Source organism: Westerdykella ornata (assembly GCF_010094085.1).
Source record: "Westerdykella ornata strain CBS 379.55 unplaced genomic scaffold EI97scaffold_4, whole genome shotgun sequence".
Classification (NCBI taxonomy): domain Eukaryota; kingdom Fungi; phylum Ascomycota; class Dothideomycetes; order Pleosporales; family Sporormiaceae; genus Westerdykella; species Westerdykella ornata.
Window position 1 is genome coordinate 924,416 of NW_022986854.1, and position 25,145 is coordinate 949,560.

At 55.1% G+C, this 25,145-nt stretch overlaps 10 protein-coding genes across 10 annotated transcripts; 4 read left to right on the forward strand and 6 right to left on the reverse strand.

Moving 5' to 3' along the window:
* The first annotated feature begins 472 nt into the window (after window positions 1-472).
* Window positions 473-2,370, forward strand: EI97DRAFT_223978 (uncharacterized protein). The gene is made up of 4 exons (XM_033793887.1): window positions 473-866; window positions 919-1,420; window positions 1,471-1,868; window positions 1,919-2,370. Exons 1-4 carry the CDS (start codon window positions 699-701, stop codon window positions 1,919-1,921), a joined length of 1,071 nt encoding a protein of 356 aa, XP_033656484.1. The 5' UTR covers window positions 473-698; the 3' UTR covers window positions 1,922-2,370.
* Window positions 2,371-3,483: 1,113 nt separating this feature from the next.
* EI97DRAFT_372414 (uncharacterized protein) lies at window positions 3,484-4,571 on the reverse strand (the record flags this gene model as incomplete). Its single annotated transcript, XM_033795349.1, has 3 exons — window positions 3,484-4,073; window positions 4,136-4,392; window positions 4,450-4,571. 3 exons carry the CDS (start codon window positions 4,569-4,571, stop codon window positions 3,484-3,486), a joined length of 969 nt encoding a protein of 322 aa, XP_033656485.1.
* A 1,030-nt stretch (window positions 4,572-5,601) lies between these two features.
* On the reverse strand, window positions 5,602-6,611 carry EI97DRAFT_224068 (uncharacterized protein). The gene is made up of 2 exons (XM_033793888.1): window positions 5,697-6,611; window positions 5,602-5,632 (listed from the first exon to the last, which is right to left on the reverse strand). The coding sequence occupies exon 1, from the start codon at window positions 6,239-6,241 to the stop codon at window positions 5,768-5,770; it is 474 nt and encodes a 157-aa protein (XP_033656486.1). The 5' UTR covers window positions 6,242-6,611; the 3' UTR covers window positions 5,602-5,632; window positions 5,697-5,767.
* EI97DRAFT_224084 (uncharacterized protein) lies at window positions 6,357-9,177 on the forward strand. The gene is made up of 6 exons (XM_033793889.1): window positions 6,357-6,834; window positions 6,897-7,727; window positions 7,782-7,957; window positions 8,012-8,281; window positions 8,334-8,551; window positions 8,631-9,177. Exons 1-6 carry the CDS (start codon window positions 6,471-6,473, stop codon window positions 9,091-9,093), a joined length of 2,322 nt encoding a protein of 773 aa, XP_033656487.1. The 5' UTR covers window positions 6,357-6,470; the 3' UTR covers window positions 9,094-9,177.
* Window positions 9,178-9,785: 608 nt separating this feature from the next.
* EI97DRAFT_371601 (uncharacterized protein) lies at window positions 9,786-11,809 on the reverse strand (the record flags this gene model as incomplete). The annotated part of the gene is made up of 2 exons (XM_033795305.1): window positions 9,786-10,786; window positions 10,852-11,809. 2 exons carry the CDS (start codon window positions 11,807-11,809, stop codon window positions 9,786-9,788), a joined length of 1,959 nt encoding a protein of 652 aa, XP_033656488.1.
* Window positions 11,810-13,999: 2,190 nt separating this feature from the next.
* Window positions 14,000-15,281, forward strand: EI97DRAFT_224177 (uncharacterized protein). The gene is made up of 3 exons (XM_033793890.1): window positions 14,000-14,464; window positions 14,603-14,812; window positions 14,905-15,281. Exons 1-3 carry the CDS (start codon window positions 14,261-14,263, stop codon window positions 15,079-15,081), a joined length of 591 nt encoding a protein of 196 aa, XP_033656489.1. The 5' UTR covers window positions 14,000-14,260; the 3' UTR covers window positions 15,082-15,281.
* On the reverse strand, window positions 15,266-17,619 carry EI97DRAFT_413943 (nucleolar protein 5A). The gene is made up of 4 exons (XM_033796812.1): window positions 17,505-17,619; window positions 17,329-17,446; window positions 16,841-17,265; window positions 15,266-16,787 (listed from the first exon to the last, which is right to left on the reverse strand). The coding sequence occupies exons 1-4, from the start codon at window positions 17,531-17,533 to the stop codon at window positions 15,581-15,583; spliced, it is 1,779 nt and encodes a 592-aa protein (XP_033656490.1). The 5' UTR covers window positions 17,534-17,619; the 3' UTR covers window positions 15,266-15,580.
* Window positions 17,620-17,735: 116 nt separating this feature from the next.
* EI97DRAFT_431184 (actin-like ATPase domain-containing protein) lies at window positions 17,736-19,659 on the forward strand. Its single transcript, XM_033797871.1, has one exon. The coding sequence runs from the start codon at window positions 17,799-17,801 to the stop codon at window positions 19,521-19,523; it is 1,725 nt and encodes a 574-aa protein (XP_033656491.1). The 5' UTR covers window positions 17,736-17,798; the 3' UTR covers window positions 19,524-19,659.
* Window positions 19,660-20,636: 977 nt separating this feature from the next.
* Window positions 20,637-22,982, reverse strand: EI97DRAFT_440449 (uncharacterized protein; the record flags this gene model as incomplete). The annotated part of the gene is made up of 1 exon (XM_033799629.1): window positions 20,637-22,982. One exon carries the CDS (start codon window positions 22,980-22,982, stop codon window positions 20,637-20,639), a length of 2,346 nt encoding a protein of 781 aa, XP_033656492.1.
* A 1,197-nt stretch (window positions 22,983-24,179) lies between these two features.
* On the reverse strand, window positions 24,180-25,004 carry EI97DRAFT_440450 (uncharacterized protein; the record flags this gene model as incomplete). The annotated part of the gene is made up of 1 exon (XM_033799630.1): window positions 24,180-25,004. The coding sequence occupies one exon, from the start codon at window positions 25,002-25,004 to the stop codon at window positions 24,180-24,182; it is 825 nt and encodes a 274-aa protein (XP_033656493.1).
* Between the last annotated feature and the right edge of the window lie 141 nt (window positions 25,005-25,145).

Below are 25,145 nucleotides of genomic sequence, written 5' to 3' on the forward strand. Positions count from 1 at the left end.
ATTGAAGGGGAAAGGGAAGGGAAGGCATGGACGTGTGCGTTGAGGTTGCTTGCTGGGTTTCTACATAGTAGTTGTAGCAGCAGTAGTAGCAGCGGCAGGGAATTGGAAAGTTGTGAATTGGGCGAGTGCTCGTCGGAGAGAGGCTTTCTGTGTGTGCATCGATGTTTTTTTGTTACCTACGGGTTGTGGGTGGGCCGTCGCCGGTGAAGGGAACATCATCACGACGATGCTTTTAAGGGGTTCCATCGCTTCTTCTTCTTCCTCTCCTACTTCTTCCCTTCGTCTCTACTCCCCTGTTGCACAATTGCTACTTATCGCTTTCAACGAGGCTCCTCTCCTTTCCCTGGTGGGATGGCCTGAGGGAAGCTCAACCACTCGGCTGCTCAGCAACTCAGCGGGCATCTCAGCAACTCAGCGGGCATCTCAGCAGCTCGGCACAACAAATCAGCACAGCCCATCATGCTTCTCGGCTACCTCGACGGGCCACTCAGCAACGGCCAACTCGACGGCACACTCCCAGAGCTGCGCAGAGCAATTCAGCAACCAATCCAGAACCGCTTGCGGCACCTATATCATGCCTGTTGTGTCCTCCAAATTGTCCTTCATTCCTTCCTCTCTTTGTCCTCCAGGCCTTTTCTGGTGTTGTCGTTGTCCTTCACAGCCTGATTGCTTAGTCCTTCTGTTTCTCACGACCAACAATGTCATTTGGGAATGCGAACGGTTACGGGTGGCTGCTAGGCGACGCAGAGCTTTTGGATTCAAACAACCCCGACAACCTTTTCCTTCCTTTGGGATCAATGTCGCCGCTTCCGAGTACTGATGAGCAACATGACTTTTCGAGTACCCAGGCTCAAAGATCCGAAAGTGTTCGTCAGAAATCCCCCGCGGTGTGCCCATAAGGCTGATCTCTCATTGCAGAGCACACGCGAGGTCGGATACCAAGATCTCCGTAGCCCACAGCCTCGCACCCTGGGTCACACATCTTCAACTTGCCGATTTCCCCCGCTGACTTTTCGGGCACCATCAAGGACCGACGCAGCTCTTGACCAAGGAGGCAATACGCACCGACCAACGCAACAGACCCATCTGACTGGGCCGCCTAAAAGGAGGCCTTTCCAATGTCCCATATTCCAAATGGAAATGCTTCTTGGTCAGCCGCGCAGATGTACAGGCGGGCGTGGCGACAACATGGCGGCAATACGTCGCCATATAGAGCGGTCGCACAACACATTCGTCAAACTCTGCTCTACTTGCAATGAAAACATCCTGGATGAGGCCAAGTTTTATGAGAAGCATGGTCAGAAAGGCGAATTGTGTACCGGCCCGCCACGGTCGCAGGCCAAAGGGGCTGCAGCCGAAGCGCAGTGGACAGAGCTGTGTGGTGCTCTCTTCCCGGAAGCAAAAGAGTTCCCTAGTCCATGTACGCATATGCAGACCAGGAAACGCAAATAGACTGACTGTGGATGACAGATGCAGCACCAGTTCCTTCGCCGAAACCACATCAATCTCCGTCACGCGGCCAGACAGGTGCTCACCCACGACAATCAGTTACCGAAAGCTTGGGCAACATCCATTCAGAACAAGCACCTCATGGTTCCCAATTATCAGTGGACAGGACTTCCATCCAGTATCCGAAACTTATATACCAAGCCCCTGATGCGCAGTACATCCCGGATTATCATTCCATTTCCAACAATAGAAGTGCGGTCTTGGGCCCAAGCTGCAATAAATCATGGCCTTATGCAGATGTTCCCAACACCCAACGCTACCTTGGACCACCTCGATACACTGGAAAGGAGTTCGAAGATGGACTAGGCAACGAGAGTAGCAGACTCATCTTCCCCGTAAGGCAACCTTCGCCTGCTGAAGTAAGTCGGCTCTCTTGCACCGAAACCAGATGCCTAATTGATGAGTCTAGTAACGCAGGTTCAGACTCCCCTTTCTACCTCTGCCATTAGTACGGAGGCAAGTTCGAGTACGACAGATCCACAAACATTGCCAGCGAAACTTGTATGCGAGGTGGGAAATTGTCACGCGGTTTTTACGGGTGAGTACCGCCAGGGGAATCTCTCACGCCACAAAAGAATACACCATGGCGGAGCTGAGGGAATTCGAAGTGTATTTCCCTGTGAAGAGCCAAACTGTTCAAATGTTTACAAGAGGAAAGATGCCCGCTTGAAACATTATCGCAAGGTGCATCCAGAGCGCTGTGAAGTTTCCGAACCTAGGATCCGTAGACGCGACATCCATAGTACAAGTCAGACCTAGCTAGACTACCGGCGGGAACTTCGTTTTTGCGGCACAAACGGAAACGTCTTCAACTCAAATGCCTTTTTGAACAAAGTTGTTGTAGATGTGCAATGTTGGAACATCTGTGCCATTATACTGACTGGGTAGGACGCAGACTCGTGATTTTCTTTTTATATTTTCCCTGAACCAGGTTCGACACGGGAATTCACATGTCCATGTGCATAGAAATACTGCTGTGCATATTTGGATTGTTGAAGGATATATAGTTCCCAATCAATCAATGTATGCCGAGTAGGAACGGAGTACTACATAGAGGGTCTCTTAGGTTTCGTAACTTTGCGTTGTATAAATCCATGAGAGATGGAGTGCTTACATCAATGGCTAAGGCTCGTTTGTTTGCTTGTTTCCGTCGCCAATCTTGTTATGGAGCGGGGCAAAAGATGAAGTTCCATGGATTGCCCTCTATCCGCCCCTCCTACTCCCCCCTTTACCGATTACCTCAGCAGACCCTTGGAACTTTTAGCGCATCGACTATACTTCGACAACGCGATATGTAAATGTCCAAGACACGTTATAGCCAGCCTTCATAACCTAGCCAAATCTGGCAAAGGCAAAAGTGTACGAGATGAATGCCGGAGGGGCCCTCACTGTGGCTACTATCAGTCAGTCACATGGTTGGCACTCCTAATCTAGGTATGTATACCAACTCAATGGATTGATTGATCGAGCGTGAGCACTTGTTGAACCCTGCATTCCGCACAGGACAGCGCAAGTTTTTGATTCAACCTTGGAAGAGGGTTTGTTGCAAAACGATAGTCCAGTTATTTGGAACTCTTGAAAGAACGTAGAACAGCCAGAAATTAAGTGCATTAGAGTTTGGGTTTTACTCCAGATCAAGGAGTGTGCCCATGGCATCGGTATTAGAATAATCAGTACTGCATGTACCAGCCTTAACAGCCTGAGAGGTGTATGAGAAGAATGGAAAAAAGAGAAGATAGGTATGCATGATGATGCTTAATGATTGTACTTGACCAAAACAGATGCAGTGGTATCACGCCTGGTATGATGATAGGAACCCTCAGAAAACCTCACCCAAAACGCCGGAAACCGAAAACTAAAAACCTAAGACTCGACTGCCCAAGAGAAGGATACTGCCATCTGGGAACGTCTTCGAGTAGGTGAGGAGCGATGACAGCCGATGAGCTGATGGACGATCAAGGTGCGCGGCGTCGCTCACGGACAGGTCAAACTCCTCCGCCGCTCGATGCGTCCCAACAGCTCATTCCTAAACTTGCTGGGGACAGCCGCCTTGGCCCAGCATTGCAGCGCGCATCGGCGCATAATCTCCATCTCTTCACCCTTCATGCGGAGCTGACGACTGGCCAATCTGCTCTTCTTCAGCTTCGCACCCCTCGCACCAGAGTCCAGCCTCGTGTAGATGAGCCCAGGCATGGTCACGCTACGGTGGGGAGCGGGTTTTGCCGTGGTGGGAGATGCAACAAGTGACTCTAGATCTCCGCACGAGGTGATGAGGGCTTCAATGGCGGAGGAAAGCTGGTTCGCCCGTTCGAAGAGATATGTCCAGTACTCTGGGCCCCAGAAAGGATCCTTGTCTAACGCGTCATGTAGAGCGGGTAAGATCTGCGGCAGGGGAGGCAACGTCAGGTCTGGTCCGGCAGCTGGCGGGGATGGTGCGTCTCCTCCGAAGTCACCAATTACGGGCGACGAGTTCTCGGCATACAGCTGGGTTGTGGAAAGTAATGATGCGGCAATGGTGAGTCGAATATGGGATTCTGTACTCATGGTCTCGGCCGTCACACAAGCTGAAGAGGGCATTAGTCTGTCTGCGGTGAGGGATGTGAGTAGTGGGGAGAGGTAGGCGTACCTGGACAGCCCCTGGTCTGGCACCAATCCGCCTCCTCGGCGAGGAAGCACTGAAGCCACAGGAAGGCTCCTCTTGCGTCGCCGGCAAAGGCCAACTCGAGGTCTTCTGACTTGGTAGTGCATAATGCAGCTTCTGCGAGAGCCGAGGCGCGTTTATACAAGGCGACAATTGGCATGATGAGGGCATGGAGAATGTCGCGGTGGAGAGTCCATGTTTCCTGAGTCTTGATGTCGCAGGTGGAATGACGTGGGCAAAAGCTGGGGAGCGAGTCAGCGTCGGTCAACGGACAAGAATGCGGGGAAGGTCGAGCATACGAATATCGATTGTCGAGCCAAGTCCTCAGCACCTGGAAGCCATGCGACTGGCACAGGACTTGCAATTCCTCATGGGGGATCTCGAAGGGGGAGGTTTCGGTCGCGTAGCTTGTAGAGGCCATAGCGGGCATCCGCGAAAGATGGGGTAAGAATGGGCTCGGCGCGCAGATCAGGAGCCAGAAACGGGATTTGCATTGAAGATGGGCCGGGGGTCGTGGTGATCAACGCAGACAGACGTGTACCGTAGGGAAGTTAAACGAGTGTGAGGGTGTTAAGGAGAGGCGGCCAGAGAGACACTGGGGTTTGCAAGAGAGGGGAAAGGAAGCTGGGGAAAGGGCTCTGTTTAAAAGCTAACGGCCCAAGCCTGGAAGATTGCAACGGAGCAAGCGCATTATCGGGAATGGGGGCCCGTGCGCCCCCTATCAAGGAATCTTCTGGCTCCCGCACAATAACTGTGTATCTCACAACGATAATTGAACACGTCGATTCCAAAGCACAATTGGTCTGATTCCAGGCCTCTGCAGTTCAATGTTGGGAATAATACGGATACAGCACACATGTGTGTCTCGAAGTGAAGCCCGACTTGTTGCTGATAGCGGTGTGGTGCAAGAGTGGGGCTTCGAGACAGTGGTGTTCAGGGCACGAAAAACGTCATTGAGCACGACAGCAAGCCACATCGACAGCTTGTCTTCACAGTATGACTATGGAGACTACCATGTAGTACTTAAAAGCCTGGTTGCTTGAGAAGATGCGACGTAGGAGAAACGTCATTCTTGTTCCAGTATTCGAGAGAGCATCTTGGTCCGAACGACGTCTACTCACTCGCTTCGAGGCTAGTAAGCCTACTAACCATGCGCGCACAAGTCGCTTGTATACTGGCATGCAGCGATTATGCAGGCTACCGCCATTGTAGGAGGTGCGACCCAGCTATCTGCCACAGCGTCTGCTAGTAATGATGGCTATGGGCGTGCAAACACAGTGGATCCGAAGAGAAGAGCACTGTGTACTGGACCGAGTATGTTTCTGTTCCTCAGGGGCAGGGGAAACTGAAAGCGCATAGCTGCCAGATTCGGACTAGCGTAAAAACCCGACGTTCCATTCCGAGGCGACCTAGGAACCCACCCCGCCACGACTACCGGGCCTAATTACTACTATTACTACGGATCGTGGTATGTAAACTTGTCTTATTAACCAAGAGGTCAGCCGATGGACGCATCCTCGTACTCGTACCCGAAGGACCTACCTACTACTGTATATGACACAACCTATGGTGCATTCGGATTACAACGGGACGAAACAGCCTAAGGTCGGGGGAGGGTTACTGCAGCACCAGAGCGGTTTCTCGTGTAGTACTCCGTAGAGTAGTAGGCCTGCGGAGCATCGTGAACCCGCGTTGGAATATACCTGCCCCTCGTGCCCACCGTGGCCCCGCGCTCCGCTCCCGTACTTCCAAGGGTAGGCTAGCCGTCGCCGGCTGCGGATCGAGAATGAGGTGTAGCATCGGCATCTCGAGAATCGGGGTTTGCAGGAGACAGTTAACTCGTGACACAATGGCACCGTGTTTTCGATATACTCCCCAGCGCTCCATAGCATATCCGCCGTCAGTCGCCCTACTAGCCACAACCGCCCCAGATCGGGAAACTGCTGAGGTCGGAAGGTGCCGGCCTTGCTCCCTCCCCTGGCTAGCGGTTCTAGAGGGTCTAGCCCCAATACCAAGCTTTCCGCCAAAAAGCTTCATCTCCTCCAGCGGAAGGTCCAGACCTCGATCCTTTTCATCAAACCCAGCCCACATCAGACCACTCTGGCGCCCCTTCGCATGCCCGATCGAGTTCAGCCTTCACACACTTTGCCATGTTGCTCTTCCAGGCGACTTTTCCCCATGGCGCCCATCTACCGCGCTTTTCTCCCTCTGTTGCTCCCACGCTCAAATATGCATCCAGCCCCCGACCCTTTCCCATCCTCAGTAGGATCCCTTACGTCTCCGTTGCGTCACCCCGCTCCCTTCGCTGGCGTCGATCGACATGGCCTCTTCGCCCGATCTGAGCCAAGTCCTGGAGCGTCTGGGTCTCGCCTCTTACTTCGACGCCCTCACCGATCACGGTTTCCACGATTGGGAGACCGTCCTCGACATCACCGAAGACGACCTCGCCAGCCTGGGCTTCAAGCTGGGCCATAGACGCATCCTCCAGCGAGAGATTGCTACCTTCCGAGGCCTTCCGCCTACCGAGTCCTTGGAGCCCAGCAACCCTGCTCTTGACCCCTCTGCCACGTCTCCCTCTGCATCCACCCCGACCCCTCAGACTTCCCCACCTCCGAGAGAAAAGAGGAGGTATAGACGCCATCCTCGCCCAGATCCCAATGCCCCAAAGAAGCCGAAAACAGCATGTATGTTCAACTTTCTTCAGTGCGACATCTTGACAATGTCCAATTCGCTCATGGGAACCTAGACGTCAACTTCGCCGATGCACTACGAACGCATCCCGAGTTCAGCACTCTGTCGTTTGTCGACATTGCCAAAGAGGTAGGCAGAAGATGGCAGGTCCTGCCCCCGGAGCAGAAGCGTGTCTGGGAGAGCCACGCTGCACGTGCCATGCAGGAGTATGAACTCCTCATGGACGAGTACAAGAAGACAGACTCCTGGCGTGCCTATCAAGCCTACCTGAGCGACTTCAAGGCGCAGCAGATCCAAGCCGCAAAGGCGAAGCGCCCCAGTGCCCACCGCATCGACTCCTTCGTTCGTGGGGCTTCATCACGTGCAAGCCCAGCGTCATCGGAGAGCCCAGCTCCCCTTCCCCCTTCCAATGCACCATCCGTGACCGAGGCAGAGTCGTGTCACAATGCCCTCACGCTGGCCTTTAGCGAGCTGGTCTCTCTCAGGGGCGAAGTGCTTGTCCATGGAGCCATCCCGTACGACATGCACCATCTTCCCCCGGAGCAGCTCACTCGCCGCGCAATGCACGCTTTTGTCCAGGGAACGGGGTCGTTTCTCTACATGTGGACCTATGGTCAAGTGGATGAGATATTGGATCGCGTATATAGACCCGTTGTGCAGGTCGATGCAATGACACTGGCAGAATGCTTCACAGTCGCTGCAATGGGTGCTCACTACGATGCCGAGTGCTTCTCAGACCATGTCCGTCAAGTCCTCTACGCCAGCGCCACTCTGCATTTCCACGAGAGGACCGCTAGCCTAGACTACCTACGCACCGCTCGCCTGCTGCTCTCCATGTCTTTCTATGCGCTGTTGGAGAAGCACATGAGTGCGCGGTACCTGGTTGGTAAGCCGATTCCCAGCCGCGGTTCGCTTTGTTCAAGCTCTAAACTGTTGTTAGCTGCGGGCCTGCAGATTGCCCGGTGGAAATGCCCTCCTTCCCGGCCGGACAATCACTCCAACCAAGACACGCCGTCAGACTCCTGGAGGAAGCTCTTCCAGAGTTTGATCTTCATGGATTGCTGGCTCTCGTGCACTCTGGGCTACATTCCCGCGTTCAGGTCCGAAGATATAGCTGTAAGCACACCCCTTGTGGTGCTAAGATGGCCAAATACTAAAGGTTATATATAGGCTGCATGCACCACTTCCAAACTCGACCGGGCGACTATCGATGAGATTGTGCACACGCAAACCAGCAAGATCGGCCTCATCTCGGCAGAAATAGTGAAGACGTTGGCCTCGCCTGACCTAGCGACACGGGAGAATATCGAGACGCTCGCTGGGAAGCTCGAACACTGGCGCAAGGGTGTCCCACCGGCCCTACAAATCGCCGCATTAACGTCCACCACGACGCCTTCGACCTTGACGCTCTATCAACGGCGCGCCATCATGATGGTTCACGTGGGTTATTGCATGCAGCATTGGAATCTCCTGTAACTGACAATTCCGGTAGATCATGTATCTCGGCGCCCTCATCCTCCTCTATCGCCGTCCCCTAGTCGCCACCGCCGGAGTCCGCCTCGACGCCGATACACACTGGGACATGGAGTTCACGCCCGAGGACGCGAAACGCTACCGGAACGAGTGCGCAGTCGCGGGCCAACAAGTCGCACACATCCTGCACCTCATTTCCATCGACGGTTCAACATCCAGGCGATGTTGGTTGCTTATGTAAGCGCTCTGTGTCCCTGTGTGGTCGTAGTCATGTTATCCGAATGCATGGGAGCTAACCAGTCATGTGCATGTGCAGTTACTGGTCCTTCGCCGCGGCCATTGTCCTCCTCTTCAGCGCCACGACCAAGCTCGTCGACGGGCTGCACACGAGCGCCGAACAGGATCTCTCCTTTGCGCGGACCTGCCTCGACATGCTGGAGCGGTCTCGCGAGGACGAAGCCATCGCTCGGCGGTATCTAGATCTCCTGACTCCGCTGCATCGGTCGTTGAGGGAGGTTCATCAACGGGTCGTGGGGAAGGTGAAGACGAGTATTTTCAGCCTGCTGCGTAGGGCGGACGAGGAGGAGGAGAAGGACAAGGAGAGTGGCATGGGGGTGCGCGTGAAGAGGGAGGAGGTTAGCGGGCATTTGGAGAAATTGTGTGGGTTGCTGATGGATCCGTTTGGGAGGAAGTTTGTGAGTGAAGAGGGGAGGGAGGAGTGGGAGGGGAGGAAGGTGGTGGACAAGGATGGCAAGGAGGAGCTTTTTTGGTGGAGGTGAGGGAGAGGAAATTTGCAGGGCGCTATGATGATGGGTTATGATGAGACGATTTTCTTTTTTCCAAGCTATATTTTTCTTCTTCGGTCGTTTGGTATGGGTTGGCTGGGATGAGATACCCCCTTTTGGAATCTGGGTTTGCTGCATAGGGAATGAAGGAATAGAGATGCGATGGATGCATTCGCTTTGCTCTGCAGACTTGACCAACACTGTTCATACACAGTACACGTCTTAATGTGGTACACAGGACACGGGACCGACCTGGAGTGGAGACACCATCACACATCCGCATTTCTTATCTTCCCGACCTCATCATCGTTACGTCATTCTTCCACTTCTTCGGTACCGACTCCTCCACAGGAGAGGAGAGTCCGTGACCTACATAACCAGCCGCATTTCCCCTTCTTCTTCTTCTGCTTGTTACTTCATCATTACCCATTGTCCCTATTTTCCGTCTGCCCGAACCAAAACCACTGGCACCAACCAAATCCCACCATCTACCCATTCCCTGCTTGAGAGAATCCCAATCAAAATAGAAAAAGAGAGAAAAGAGAAAAGACACAACGCCAATCAATGCTATGCGAACAGGGTATCGCCATGTACCTGCGCTCCTCCAGAAACGCGCAACCCGCTCAACGCCTTTGCCTTAAAAAAACAGTCCCCGTCTTGAAAGCGAGCTAGGAGAAGGACAATGGTCATGCCGTCTTCCTAATGACAAACACGCCCAACTCGACCGGCCTCTGCCTCTCCATGGCCGGATGCTCCCTGTGCGCCACGCCGTCCAAAATCTCCTGAATCAGGTTCGTGGGCGTGAGTTCGGAGCTCGGCAGCTTCTTCCTAAAGTACTTCATCACGAGCTCCCTCACCCTTGGCTTCTCCTGCTTGATCCACCAGTCGCTGGCCCAGGCGCGGCGATCGAGGACCAACTCCTCTCTGGAGGCGTGGAGGATGGTGTAGGTGGCCCTTGGGGAGGGCGAGTGGGAGGCGGAGGGGGCGGAGAGGCTGTTGGGTCGCTCGTTAAGCGCAGCGCAGAATCTCGAGATTTCCGAGTGGAGCGTGTCGTAGTCGACGAGACTTTCCACGGCACTCATTCGGCCCAGCGATTTCCCCAGGTCCGACGAGAGCTCGTGCACGACGGTGACGCTACGCAGGAGCGGATCGATGACCGGGCCCAGGTAGTCGGACATGAATGTCCTTGCTCCTGTCCTGGTCGGGTAGATGAACAGGAGCAGGCCGTTGTGCGGAGACAGCTCGATGAGCCGGTCGTACAGCAGCGATCTGCCTTGCAGTTTGAACATTTCTGCAAACTCGTTCGCATTGGTCGCCGGTATGTAACGCTCCACAATAGACACGTTGACGCTGCCCGGCGGGACCACGGGGCGCGGGGAAGGCGACAGGAGCTTCGATTCGAGCTGGTAGTCGGCGACGGGCACCGCGCTGTCGAAGACCTTGCTCGTGAAATACTCTTCTCCTCCCACGGCGGGCCCTGGTGTCGAAGGCGGGGATTTTGGCAAATCCGACAGCGTGTATCGTCCCGGGAGTGCATGGAAGACGTTGATCCAAGCGGTGGGAGTGGTGGTTTTCTCGTGTATACCGGCTATAATCTGGCCAAAGAGATGGCCTGTGAGTGAGGGGCAGGGCAATGCGTGAGACAAGACTTTGACGGAATCGGCATTGATGGTCTGAAAATGGGACGCTTTGCAAAGACCAGTCAGCACTACCGACATGAACAGCACGTGGGGGGAGGGGCAAGGTTCTTACTGATGAGGATCTTAATGGAGTCGATCCATGCGGCCATCACCAGTGCGTCGCTCAAGTCGGCGACGGAGAGGGGATCTTGAGCGGAATCTAAAACAGCTGGCGAGGCCGAACTGGCAACGGTGTTGATGCTGGGGGAGATGCCTGGATCTGAGCGCGGCGGAGAGCGCACGCCCACGGTTCGCACGTTGACAAACGAGCCCCAGTTGATGGTGCCGGGCTCGTCGGGAGGTGTCACAGTGGAGATTTGGTGTTCCAGGTGCGGCCTGGCGAGGTCGGGGCTGGTGGTGGGATGGTGGTGGTCTGGCGAGGCGACCCCGCGATGGTGGAGAGGGCGAGCCAAGGGCGGACTGAGGGCATGAAGGGGATCCTCGGGCTTGGAGAGGGGACCGGCGCCGAGATGGTCGAAGGAGGCGAGGGGACGGTGTTGGATGCGGTCGGGATGGGGATTGGCGATGCCGAGTGCTTCGAAAGATGGGAGACGCAGGTTGTGAGCGGTTTTCACAATGGGCGGGGCGGGGAGCGAGGCATGAGGAGGGGAGGGGAGGGCGGGAGCAAAGGCGAGAGAGAGGTCTGGGTGAGTGTGTTCCTGCAGCGGCGTGGGCGGCAGGCTTGGGGTGGTGGTGGTGGTGAGGTTGGTGACAGGGTCTGGCAGAGGCTGCGAAGGTTGTGCAGAGGCAGAGTCAGAGTTGTCGGCAGACAAGGCCGAGAGAGGAGTGGAGGCGGGTAAGGGCTGGGGGGACGAAGGGTCGTGGAGGAGTCCCAGAGAGTCGGGACGGCCACGGAGGAGGTGGAGGAGGTCGGGCGACGGCAACAAGACGTCTTGTTGGGCGGCGGCGGCGGCGGAAGCGGAGGCAGCCGCAGCAGCAGCAGCAGCGTTGTTGAGATAAACGGGATTACTGGTACTGGTACTGGTAAAGTCTGACAGGTGGGCCTCTTCCCTCTCGCCAGATGAGGCCATGCGTGTTGGGCCTTAGCTAGCTAGTTTTTCACGTGAGTGCGAGGATGCGCCGTTTGATACCGTGAACAGCAAAGATGGGCGGCGCAACCCGTCGACACGCAGCTCTGCAAACCAGAAGGGAAGGGAGTCGCGGCCGCCTCGCGGGGGCGGGGGATTAGGAGCGATGTGAGTGAGTGAGTGAGGGTGGTGAACAGCCAAGAGGCGGTGGGCGGGGCGGAGATTGGGAGATTGGATTGATGAACTTGTTGACTCCTGAGCGGTGGGAACTGGCGAGGCTGGGCGAGATTGCTTTGGGAGTCGCTGTACGACGGTGAATGAATGGAGCAACCGGGCAGGAGCGAAAGAGAAGTGGGGGGAAGGGAAAATGAAGAAGATGAGCGGAGGAGACGGGCTGTTTCTGGGAGCAGGAAGCAATGAGCAAGATCGAGTAGGCAGCACTGCGAAAATTACAGTACGGCCGACGAGAACAGCCCGCCCTCGAAACAAATCAAAAAAACAGAGGGCGAACAGAACAGAGGAGGTGGTGGTTTGAGGTGGAAATGCAGTGAAGCGCTGGCCAACCAATGGGCAGTCGTCCAGGGCGCCACGTCAGGGTCCACGGTCTACGGGGGTCTGGAACGCCGCGAACGTGCCCAGAGCCAAGGCGCGATGGGCTGACTGATGGCAGTTGTGGACCGTGGTGGCCCGTGTGCCCTCTCCTCTTGTTCCCCCTCCTATCTCTTCCTCTCGCTGCTCTGCTCTCCCATCACACCTCTCCTCGACCTGTACCGTCCGTATTGGGCTGCTGGGCTCACTTGTCTCTTCATCCCTTACCCAGTAATGGCTCAACCCTGCTGAAAGATGCCAAAATACACGTCGCGTCCCGCCCGTAGCGCAGACAATTCGCCCAAAGGCAGCCATCCGCCTGGCGCATCCCTATCAAAGCCGTGCCCATGAGGGTCCAGACGTTCCAGACTGCCCCGACACTCCAACGACGTGGTATTTCTGCGTCCCTGGCGCTCACTTCGTCCTGCAGTCCAGATATCATGTCTCTAGCCTGATTAGCGTCCCAGAGCGCCCTTGTGCCTCTCACGGCCCTTGTTTCCCTTCTCTCCCATTTTTATTTCCTGCTGCTCTGCCTCACGACGCGACTATTTTTGCCTGTCTAGTCGGCCGAGCTGCCCAGTCTATCCATCTTTCGCAGAAGTTGCTGCGGATTATAAAGCTAACCCCGTACTGTAGCGATGAGTCCGAGACTGGAGCACGATCTCTAGCCTAGCTACACAGTACGATGTAAAACATCCCTCCGCCTGTGTCACTCGACCCACTCTTGTCTTCTCAAACAGATCCCAGCCGTACCACCTTCTTATCTGCAAGGCACTGTTCACTCTCTCACAGCAACCGTCAACAATCAATATACGAATTGGCCCAGACCCGACCAAGACCCATGTTGCTGATGAATTGCTCGCGGGGACGGCCTATCTCCTCAGAAGCTCTCCCAGCCTCCCCTCACTCCCTCAAGACTCATCTCCGTGTAACCCCTAACCCCACCAGCTTCCTGAATACGAGCTCCGCCATGATTCGCCCCTCCCCTCTCGCACTAATATTCCCTTCGCCCATTCGGGAAACCGTTCGCTAGTCTACCCTGCTGCAAAAAGCTGGAGGCGTCCAACGCCGTGACAGGAGGATGAATCATGCCATTCTTCTGCCGTGCCAGCCACAATTCCATTTCCGCCCCATCGCATTTTGCGATTTTCGAGGGAGCACGTGCGCCATGCGGATATCGGGGAATGGGATGCGGGGTCTTGAGAACGCCAAGTCGCGACGGGAAATCTCTGCTCCGACGACCTCTCGGATCTGATTCGCCACAGGTCTGCTTCTTTCCGACTTCACCTCTGCACTTCGGAGCGATGAGAGAGAGTAGGTGCCGGGGATGAAAGGTTAGGCATCTCTTCTTCACATTTTCCCATGTGGCGTACACAGTGTTCACACTCATCATTTTTCCCTACCTTTCTACTTCAGCCTCAACCTCCTGTGTCCTAGTATCTCTCTATAATAAAAAATCGACATACTAACACAATGACAATAGTGACATGTCCATATCCCACGAAGATACATATACCAGAGGACTCATGCGGTGACGGCTGAACTTAGTACTTCTCGACTGTGCATCTAGCCCAAGACCTCAATCATGATTGTGCGTCTGCAACCTTTCACTCACTCGTCCATCTCATAATCGTCAAATCGTTTTCTTCTCTTCCCTATATTTTTATAGACATTCTTCTCTCTGTAGTCGTCAAACTCCTTGACACTCTATTACCATGTCCTCCCGTCCCATCCTTTCTACCGACCTCTCTGCCCCCACTTAACTCTTCCCTGTCCTGCTGCCTCCAAGTTTACCTTCTTTCTTCCCACCACTTTCACCTCCACTCCACCTCATCCGACACGACACCCCTCACCCCAGCTCCACCAATGCCCTGTCGAACCAACTCCCGCAAACCGCTCAAATCTAACCGCCGCACTCCGGGCCTACAGATCACAAACCCCCAATCCGCCCTGCTCTCCAACCACGAAGTCCTGCTCCACCTACAGGAGCAAGAGGCAGAGTACACGGGCACCGACGGCACCGGCAGGAAGCGCGAGAAACCCGCAGGCCTGAAAGACTGTCTGAGAGATGTACGTCCTCACCTAGACCTCTTTCTTTCTTTTTTATATCCCCTCGAAGAACAAAAACATCTACCGAGGGAAGAAGCCTTAAAATAAAACAAATCGAATCGAATCGACAACGTAACACACCATGCTAATGTCCCCCAGACACTCGAATACCTCTCCGCCCACGACCACAACTGCACCCTCGCCTCCCCGACCCAGAAACACCCCTCGCGCCCAACGACCCTGTACAAAGGCCCGCATTCCCTCTTCCGCGCCCTCGCGCCCCACTACCGCCTCAACAAGGCCGAGTTCCTGCAGCTCTACAATCTCCGGCCCACGACTGAGGTCGAGTTGCAGGTTGTGCTGGAGGAGGTGAGTCTTTTTTCCTTTATCCTGCAAAGTGTTTGTTTGGTTTCCATACCATACTATCTATATACTAACGCCTATCCCTTTCCCTTTTATAGTACCACACCCGCTTCACCGACGCCCAACTCGCGCACATGCTCGAAGTGATCCGCCAAGTCTTCGAGGAGGACGAATCCAGCATCCCCGATGGTGTCGAGGACCTGCACATGGAGAAGGTGGCGAATAAGCTCGAGGGAGCGGGCGCCACTAGGAGGGTGAAGAGGAGGGCTGTCTAAGTTGTAATCAAAGGGAGCAGTCATTGTAGGAGTTTTGCTGTGTGTCGGGAGAAATAGATTAAAGATGACGGGAAACGTTGCATGTCATTGCCTGTGGTAATACTTGAGGGCGGAAAAGCGACATGTCGTGTTTGATCATGCAGAAGTTAGTGTCAAGCATTACATTCCTATCACCGAGACTTCCCATACAACGTATTTTGAACAATACTATATTCACCATTGCGTACGGGTATCCTTCTCGACCCCTACCCTACCCGGCCCTTGACAGACTCGTAGCTCAGGTCCCACACATGACGCAAACGTACAAAAAATATGATGCCAAACAGTTGTCCCCATCCTCGTTTCCCCCCACCACACACGCCTATACGCCACAATCAATATGGCAAAAGCAAATCCCTTTTTAAAACGCCCGGCCTAGTGTGACATGCCCAACAAGATCAGAGAGAAAAATGACAAGAGTAAGAACAGGAACGTGACAAGAAGCAAGAGAACAAGTCCCCTACTCCTTGCTCTTCTTCTTCTTCTTCTTCTCGCCCTTCTCCTCCTCTCCGTCCCTCTTCCGCTTCTTGCCTTCCTTCTCCTTCTCCTTCTCCTTCTCCCCTTCACCCTTGGAAGCTGCAGCCTTCTTCGCCTCCTTCGCCGCCTTCTTCGCAGCCTTGGCCTCGCGCTTGGCCGCCCGCTCCGCCTTCCGAGCCTTCTTGGCCTCCTTCTCTGCCTTCCTAGCCGCCTTGCTGTCCGGCGTGGCGGAAACATCCATCTTCGACACTTCCTCCTCGCTCTCCGACTCGGACGTCGCATCCCCATCCGCCATCGTGACATCCTCATCGGGCTCGCCATTTACCTCCTGCACGAGCTGCTTCTTGCTCTTCTTCGGCGTACCGTTGACCTCAACTTTCGACTTCTTCGCCGCAGGCTCATCGCCCGTCAACCCATCAGCGTCGGGGTTGTACTTCCTCGCCTCCTTGATGTCGAACTTCTTCGGCGCCAGGGGGATATCGTTAGCATTGCCTAGGCCCTTCAGAGGCTTACCCTCCAATGCCCGCAGTCTCCGCTCAATCGCCGCCCGCGCATTGCGACCAATCTCCGACTTCTCCTCCTCGGTGGGCTCGTTGTTGGTCTCCTCGGACGTGACGCCCCATGTGCTAAGTGCGTCTACACGCAGACCGAGGGCAGATTTCGAGGCAAGCATACGCGCGATCTTGCCCTTGTTCTTGCCGGTGGCTTGCCCGATGAGAGAAGCGTGGTAGATAAGCCCGTACTTGGGAGTATCGTGCTTGGTCTTGAGGGCACGGAAGAGCGCCTTCTCGGCGCCCAGGATCTGGATGGTGGAACCAGGGGACTTGGCCAGGTTCATGAGCGAGCCGGCATGGGCGATCAGGCGGGCTCCAACGAGTTCACCAACAAGCTGTGTGAGATTAGGCGCCAAGGCGTTCATGCGGGTGGTGAGGTAGTGGGAAAGATTCTGGCGGTGCTCGGTCAGGTCGACGACTTGTTCGGCGAGAGCGCTAATGGTCTCGAGATCTTCGTCGGAGATGTCGGTACCCATGCTGATTTCCGCTGCCGCCTTGACGGCAGTCTCGATCTCTTCGGGAAGGATGGAGGAGAGGTCGGCAGTGCGGCCGTTGGAGCGGAAGCCCATCTTCAGAACGACCTTGGCGTAGACCAGATTGTCGTTGAGGATCTTGGCGAGCTCGGGAAAGTGCCATCTGATGGAACTGTTAGCCTCTGTGATTTCGATCCAAAGCGGGTAAATACGTACCCATACCACTCCTTTACTCTCATCGCATACGTGTTGAGCTGCTTGTCCAAAACGTCCAACGTTCCAATCGACTGGATGATCATCGTATCCACCTTGTCAGGGGAAAACTTGAGCTTATGACGCGACAACGAATGCGACAGACCCAGTCTCGTAGAATCGGCTTCAGCGGGAACAATATCTGGGATCAACGAGCTAATATGCTCGCGTATCGCGCGGAACACATCCTGCGTCGAGGAATCTGAGATTGGCTTCAGGGACAGCCCGGGGATCTGGGTGATGGCGTTTCCGAGCTTGGGGTCCATTACAGCGAGGGATGACTTGGTCTCATCTTTCAGCTCGGAAAGGAGGTTCGACAGCATGGGCGTGACTTTGCTGTCGGAGAGCGCGGCCGCTTCGTTGAGCGCGGTGACGGCATTTTCGAATTTCTACATGGCGAAGAGGGTTAACCATAAGGTACCTCGGGTTTTCCGGGGAGGCAGTTATCGTACCAGGAACTTCTTCAGCTTCAAAGCATTGACGGCTCCATCTACGGATGAGATATCCTGGGCCAAAGTCTCGCTCTTCAACAGCTTCTTGTCCTTTGCTTTGAAGAGCGCGTACCCAGCGCTGTCCACTCAAATGTTAGCTTTCGCTGCCAGAGAACGTGCAGAATGGGCATCCTGACCTGGTCTCTGTTAAAATGAACAATCCCATGGCTGTCTTCCTGCTATCGCTATCGACGGATAATGGCTAGGAAGGATGGGGGTGTCGCGGTATCGAATACTCGAGGTGTGTGCGCCGACCTTCGTTGGTTGGAAGCTTGCACGAAAAGATTTCTGAATTTCGGGTTTGCCAAGGCCCGCTAGCAGGGTTAAGGTTCTCCCGAAGATTCCCCGTTGAACTTCAAGGAAAGCATCAAACACACATAATCGCGGTGTTATGGACGGTGACCGAATTGGGCGGTTATATTCGACCTCTCATGGCGTCGAGTGCCAGCGGTGAGCGAAAAGCTTCGGCGTCGCACTCGCGCTCCATCAGAGGCACCACTCCACGACTTCACGACCTCGCATCCACCCCTGAAGCTCCCCGAACGCCGCCGCTTCTTCGCTCGACGTCGTCCCTATATGGCTCCCCAGGCGGCAGCTTTCGAACCGAGGATGAATATGTAGTCCTAGAACTTGGTTCACGATTTGTACGCGGCGGATTCCCCGGCGAAAGCACCCCTAGATGCACGCTTTCCTTTGGACCCGAGCACCAGAGAAGAGTAGGCGATTACCGAGAATGGGATCCTGAATATGCACAGAAGCGACGCAAGAGGCGGAAAGGACAGGACTGGGGCGAAGACTACGAGCTCTATCGGATGGATATCGCCAATCTAGACCTCGACCTCGTGGCCGATAAATTCGACCGAGTGGTGCGGGAAGCATACACGAAGTACTTCCTGCTCGACCCGAAGCCCCGACGAATCCTCCTAGCACTACCACCACGCATGCCGCATCCCCTCATCTCGACCCTCCTCGCCGTCCTCTTCGACTCCTGCCAAGCCCCCAGCATCACCCTCCTCTCCTCCCCCGTCCTCGCCACCGTCGCTGCAGGCCTGCGCTCCGCCCTCGTCGTCGACATCGGCTGGGCCGAAACCGTCGTCACCGCCGTATGCGAATACCGCGAGGTGCACGAACGCCGCACCATCCGCGCCGGCAAGCTCCTCAGCCAGGAAATGGCCAGACTCCTCAACGCCCACCTCGAAGCCGACGTCCCCCCCAACGCCCCGAAACCCGACATCTCCTTCGAGGAAGCCGACGAGGTCCTCACGCGCGTCGGGTGGTGCAACACCCGGCCCAAATCCAACAGACGCACCATGTACTTCCCCGCGCGCACCTCGCCCATCCTGGAGGAATTCGAAGACGCGCCCGAAACCCCGGAACCCAGCGTCACCATCCCCTTCCCTCGAAACACGCCCCCTACCAACCTCAGCATCGCGTTCAAGGAGCTGGCGAAACCGGCCGAGAAGGCGCTCTTCGCTACCGATACCCCGCTGAGCGACTTTGACGACCACGAACTCCCCCTCCACCACGTGGTCTACCGCGCCTTGCTCGCGCTGCCCATTGACGTCAGAAGGCTCTGCATGTCGCGCATCGTCATCACGGGCGGGGTATCCAACCTCCCTGGCCTGAAGACCCGCATCCTCGCCGAGGTGGAAGCGCTCGTCCAACAGCGTGGCTGGGATCCCGTCCGTTCGTATGGCTCGGCCAGCGCAAGGCACGAGCAGACATTGCGCCAGCAGAAGGAGAAGGTGGAGCTGCGCAGGGACGAGGGCGCGGATAAGGTATCGGAATTGCTGCTAAGTCCGGGGGCCGAACAGACGCTTCCCCCTGCTGGCCTGCGGGAACCCGAAGTCGATGCCATGGACGTGAAACTCGCTAACATGGCCCTCAAGCACGGTCCACCTCCCGCGTGTAATGCAGGCGGTGAGATCCGCGGCGTCGAGACGTTGGGCGTCTGGGCGGGAGCGAGTCTTGTCGCGCAGCTGCGGGTCAGGGGGATTGTGGAGATTGATCGCGAGAGGTTCCTCAAGGATGGATTGTTTGGCGCGAGTATGGAGAAGGAGGTCAGCGTTGTGCCGCAGAGGCAGAGTATGGGTCCTGGAGTTGTGGGGAGGGGAGGTGGAGATAGAGCTAGTTGGACGTTGGGGGTGTGGGCTTAGTTTGTTGGTTGGTTTGTTGGAAGCCGTACAGGTGAGGGTGGGAAAGGCATTGTGTGGGGGATGTTGGAGGAATGTGGTGTTGGAGCTTTGATACCCCTTTAGCAGTGCCATTTTTGGCGGTGATAATCAACGAAACGTTACCATATACAGTATGAACTCCTAATTCTCCCAACAGGCGCCTTGTCCACTGCATCTTGGAGTTCAAAGATGGGAAACATCGTATGACGGGACATGAAGGAGGTGAGATTGACACGCAGATCACTGGTCTGAGAAAGCTTGTGGAAGGGTCCATCAGGCTCAATATAGGAAGAAATACGCATTGTTACAACAATAGATGCACAGCACCGATCCAACAAAGAGCGAAGAAGGTGTAGTCAAACTAAGCAGCTCGTGGTCAGTGTCGAAGCAACCCACACCGTCACAACGATAGACGCACATCACAACCCAACAAAACTCATACCTTACACATTATACACTCCATTCATTCTAGTGTACACTCTATCCAACCCATCACTCGGGCCACCTCTTCAAGGTTCCGTCAGGGCCATCCAAAATGGGTATTCGCAGAATACAGAACAGAAACAAACAAACAGAAACCAACGAAACGCCAGAAAGCAAAACCAAAACCCTGCCGAAGAAAAATCTAGGGGGAGTCATACCCAAGAGGGGACTCTATCCAAAGGGGAGTGCCTCCAGAAGGACGCGACTCAACCCTAAAGAGAGTCAACCCTCAAGCGGGGACTGCAACCCTTATCCCACCAAAGAAGAAACCAAAACAAAACCCTGCCGAAAGAATTCTAGGGGGAGTCACCCCCAAGAGGGGACTCAACCCAAAGGGGAGTGCCTCCCGAAGGAGGCGGCTCAACCCTAAGGAGAGTCAACCCTCAAGGGGGGACTGCAACCCCTTATCCCACCAAAGAAGAAACCAAAACAAAACAGAAATCATAACAAAAGCAAGTAGAATCCAGAAACAAGCCGAAACCCAGACACCCACCAGAAGCCTTCCTCTGCCATGCAAACGCCGACCATGCAAAGCCAATCGCTGATATGCCGACCGATGAGTGAACCAAGGAAACGCTTTTGTGGAAGTCGTCATTCGTAAATACCACCCCATCAGAGCTCATCATCCCCTTCCTCACTAATGAGGTCATCATCCTGAAGATACGTTATCTCCACCTCACCCACCCACATATTCGCAGCGCGTGCCTGATACTCGCGAGTAGCCACCAACTGCGCGACATATTCGAGCAGCTCAGGGTCCAGATCGAGGGGAATCGGGTTAGGAATACCGTCTTCATCTACCGTCGGAACGGCGGCAGTTGGGATAGGAGTCGGCGGCAAAGGTGAACCGCCCACATCCGACTTAAGGCTGGGGGACGGGACCATGAATTCTCGGAGGCGACTCTGCTTGGCCGGCGTGTGCTTCATGGCCTTGGCACGTTGGGCTTCAAGGGGGTCGACATGAGTGACAGCAGGGACGGCGGGGACGGCAGGGACGGCAGGAACAGCAGGGGCAGCAGGGACAGCAGCGACTTCAGCGGGCTGGGCAGGAAGGGTAGCGTGAGCCGGCGTGGGCGCGGGTGGAGGTGGCTGGGTCCATGCGCCAGTGCTGATGATGGTGCTGTCCTCGGTCATAGAAACATCGGAGTCTGAATCCTCAGAGTCAGGTTCGGGAACACAGAAAGAGCCGCTTCCCGGAACGTGCCCCGTGCGGCGAAGCTCCTTCAGGAACTCCTCGCGGTCTTTGAACATCCTGCCGCCGACCATGTATCCAGTGGGAGCGGTATGCTCTTGGCGCTCTTCAAAGACGTTGACGCCCTCACGGTGGATGGCTGGGTTGTCAAACATGGGAGACGGAACAGTGGAAGGCCGAGGATGCATGTCATTGATCTTGGCAGAGTTGCCTTGAGAGTCGATGATAGGCTGAGGGCTGGATTTGGGGGAACGGATCGGGGAGATAGACATGGCGGAACCCAGCGATCCATTGACAGTCCTGCGCTTCTTGAGTGGCGGCTGCTCATTGAAGAGCTGGTCGACCAGATACCACCCGGGAACTTCCGCCTCCTCATCAGAGTCCGAATCGTCGAAGAACTCCGGCAGCAGACCGTATGAACCTGTACCCTCCCACGGGCGGCGCGCAGGAATGACTTTGACATCTTTGAGCTTCATGGGCTGTTCGAGCTGCCGACGCTTGGAACCGATCGCAGTGGCATCCTCGGAGAGCTTGTCCGCGACCTTCTCAGCCCATGCGGCTGCGAGCGCCCTTCTTTCCTCCTCTTTCACGTTGCACACAGCGGTGGCTACAACGGCATTCTGTGTGCTGGTCCTCTTTCTAATCCTTGGGCGGCGCTTAACCGTAGACTTGGAGGAACGGATCGAGGAAGCCCTGGCGGCGGGAGTGGGAGTGAGAGCAGCACCAATTTCATCGACTTGGGCCTGTGGGAGGACGATCGGAGCGGGTGTGGCTGGTTGCGCAGGCTGTGGCTCTTGCGCCTGTGGTGACTGGTGTACTTGCGCTTGCGGTGGCTGGTGTGCTTGCGCTTGCGGTGACTGGTGTGCTTGCGCGTGGGAGGGCTGCGGTGACTGCTGCGCTTGCGGTGGCTGTTGCACCTGGGGCGATGGTTGGACCTGGGGCGACGGTTGATGTTGTGAAGAGGCTGGGCCAATGGGCGCCGGCGTTGGGGTGGAAGGTGCGGAAGGTGCGGAAGGTGCAAACACCCTAGGCAAGAGGTTCGTAAACAACGACCGGAGACCCCAGCCACCAGTAGACCGCGGCATCGCAGAAGGAGCTGCTGCAATGGCGGCAGGCGGCGTCCTCGGTTGCTCCACGGGCGCAATATTCTCCTCATTGCCGTGAATCTCAGGCATCTCAGCATCTTGCTTCTCCTCGGCCGCTCGGGCGGATCGGCCGTATTGCACGCGCCTGCACTCCTCGCGGGCATTCTCAATGTGCCGAAGGAGTTCTTCTCCAGAGAGTTGGGGGAGCGATGTGGTCCTGACGGGCGATGGCTCGGATCGCGCAGCGCGGACCTTGCGGGGACGCGTAGATCGTGCAGGTGCTTCGTCTTGCTTCATGACCTTCTTGGTGGCCTTCTTGGTGACCTTCTTGGTGACTTTGTTGGTGGTCTTCCTCGTGACCTTTGCAGTAGTGGGAACGCGTGCTGGAGTAGGCGTCGGGGGAGCAGGAGCAGGTGAAGGAGGAGCAAATGCAGGTGTAGGAGGAGCTGCCACGGGCGTAGGAGCAGCTGCCACGGGTGTTGTATGAGCAGGAGCAGGCGCTTCAGGCTCTGCAGAAGCAGGCTCATGAGCGGGTGCTTCAACAACTTCAGGAGCCTCGACGGCCTCCACGACAGGTGGCTTCTCCTGCTTCTTCTTGGGCTTTGCACGCGGCTTCCTGGGCTGCTGCGACAGCGATTGAAGCGGTGAGGCCGAAGCCGCCGCTTGCGAGCGCGTCCTCATTGCTCTGCGCTGCGTGTTGTTGAGGGCGGAAGCTGCGGTTGTGATGTCGCGGGCAGTCACTGGTGGTTGTGGAGAAAGTGTGGTGGTGGAGGAAGGAGGAAAGGTCGCGGTGTCCTGTCTGGAGTTAAATCTGACCTCAACGCCAAAACATCTGAGTGCACGGGCTGGGGATCGCCCTTGGCACGCTAACCTTGGTTGTCGCTTATCAGATTCAATGCACGGCCCGGGGGACGCCCTTTTAGAACTTCCAAGGTTACACCTGTTCCACTAAAAACAACCGCAGTTTTGCTCGTTGCGTGGCGGGTGGGTTTCAGCAACACCGTTGAGAAACCTTAGTTGCCAATGAAACATATCAAAATTGCAAATTCACACAATACCTACTAATCCCGATTGATTGACTTAGCCCGTCTCTCAAATAAGACAGGCATCATTCTTTCCCACCCTGAATCGATTCTTATACTGCGGCTTCCCACGTCCGACTGAACATCCGGCTGCAATTCCTCTGTAGGTTGAAATACCTACCTGGCACAAGCTAACTAGCTACGACTTAATAATGCAACAGGTAGAATTTTCGTTTTAAACATACTACTACACGCAGAGGCGTGCTACAAAGCTAATTGCAGGACCTCCTATATTGCTGCGCCTACTAGCTGTTTACATTAGATATAGAAAACAGCAGTACAGAGGAAGTGCATGGGGGTGTTCAGTCGGATGTGAACAGAGGTGGTAGTTGTGTATGCTGCATGAGCTATAATGATTTTCCAAATCCAAACAAAACCCATATCTTAAGGGAGGACCTTTTCGGCGCCCCTCCAAATTCCCTGGCGACACCCCCCACTCAGATGTATGCAGTCGTGATGAAAAATACTGTGGGTATGCAAACTACACACCGTGACCAAATATACGGAGGCATCACATATTGGTGCAGCCCTGAGCATCGGCAGTCATCCCAGGGCCTGCACCAAGGAACAGCCTTCTAAGCCATCTCAGGCAACATCACGACTCTCACCCCATCACCCATGCAGAATTCAACTCCACACAACCCATGAATAAAGTAATTAATTCAAATTGAAGATTTACACTATCAGAACCAGCTCCCTAAGTTTCAGAATTTTCCGATTGCTTTTGGTGGTGCTGTAGCTCACTGTTGTGAGGACTCTGCAAGGCCGATGATGCAGCCGGGTTAGAACACCAAACTCAAACACCATCCTGCTCAGGTACCGGTTCAGGAACTGCAGGCAAGGCCTTGTACTTATGCGGCTGCTTGTCTTTCGAGCCAAGAGGCCTTCCACGCTTCCTTTTGCCTGCTAGAGCTATACCCACCTCTTCATTGACCTGTGAGAGACCTGCAGGTCCTGTAGATGTAGAGGTCGGTGCAATCACAGTCTGGTAAGTTGCAGCAGGTGTAGAATTGCCAATCTCAATAGGTTGACTGGCGGTGTTGCCAAGGGTAGGGTTAACAGTAGAATTTACAGTGAGTACACCTAAAGATTGACCTCCATCAACTGCATGGCCATTACCTGGAGTGTGAGAGGTGTGAGAGAGCTGAGTAGCTGTGACCTGGGTTGCTGCAACTATCTCAAAGCTGGAAGGCTCTCTCTGGCTGTCGGTGAGGGCAGAGGGCCTAGAGGTCATTGAGTTATTGTTTTGAGTGCATGTTTTCTGCTTCCTTGGGCGGCCTTTGCCCTTGACTGTTGCAGGATCACGAGGCACGACAGCAGACAGTATTTGAATGCTGCTTCTTTGTGGGTAATAGTGCCAGTGAGGATGAATCTCCTCAAAGGTTATATTTATCTCATTTTGAGCTGACCGGTGGGCACGCTGGTGGAGGGTGTGGCAACATGGCAAACCATACTTCTTTGTGAAAGAACCTGTGCAGCCAGGCCTATATTGTTGCTCATTTTTGGCAAGTGAGATCTGCTCTTTCAAGAGATCTAGAGCAATAGGTGTAACCTTATTGTGGAGCACCTGAAACTCTGGCAAATTCAACCGCTGTGGGACCCGACTGTAGGCCTTACCCATGGCAGCTTGATACTCATTGTACTGAGTAACAAGCATATGATTGATGGACTTCAAAACATCATATGGATGGCCACGAGATGAGGTGAGATTTGCCTTGAGAGATCTATGGGCTCCCTCGTCGCATGAGGTTACAGTTTCTCC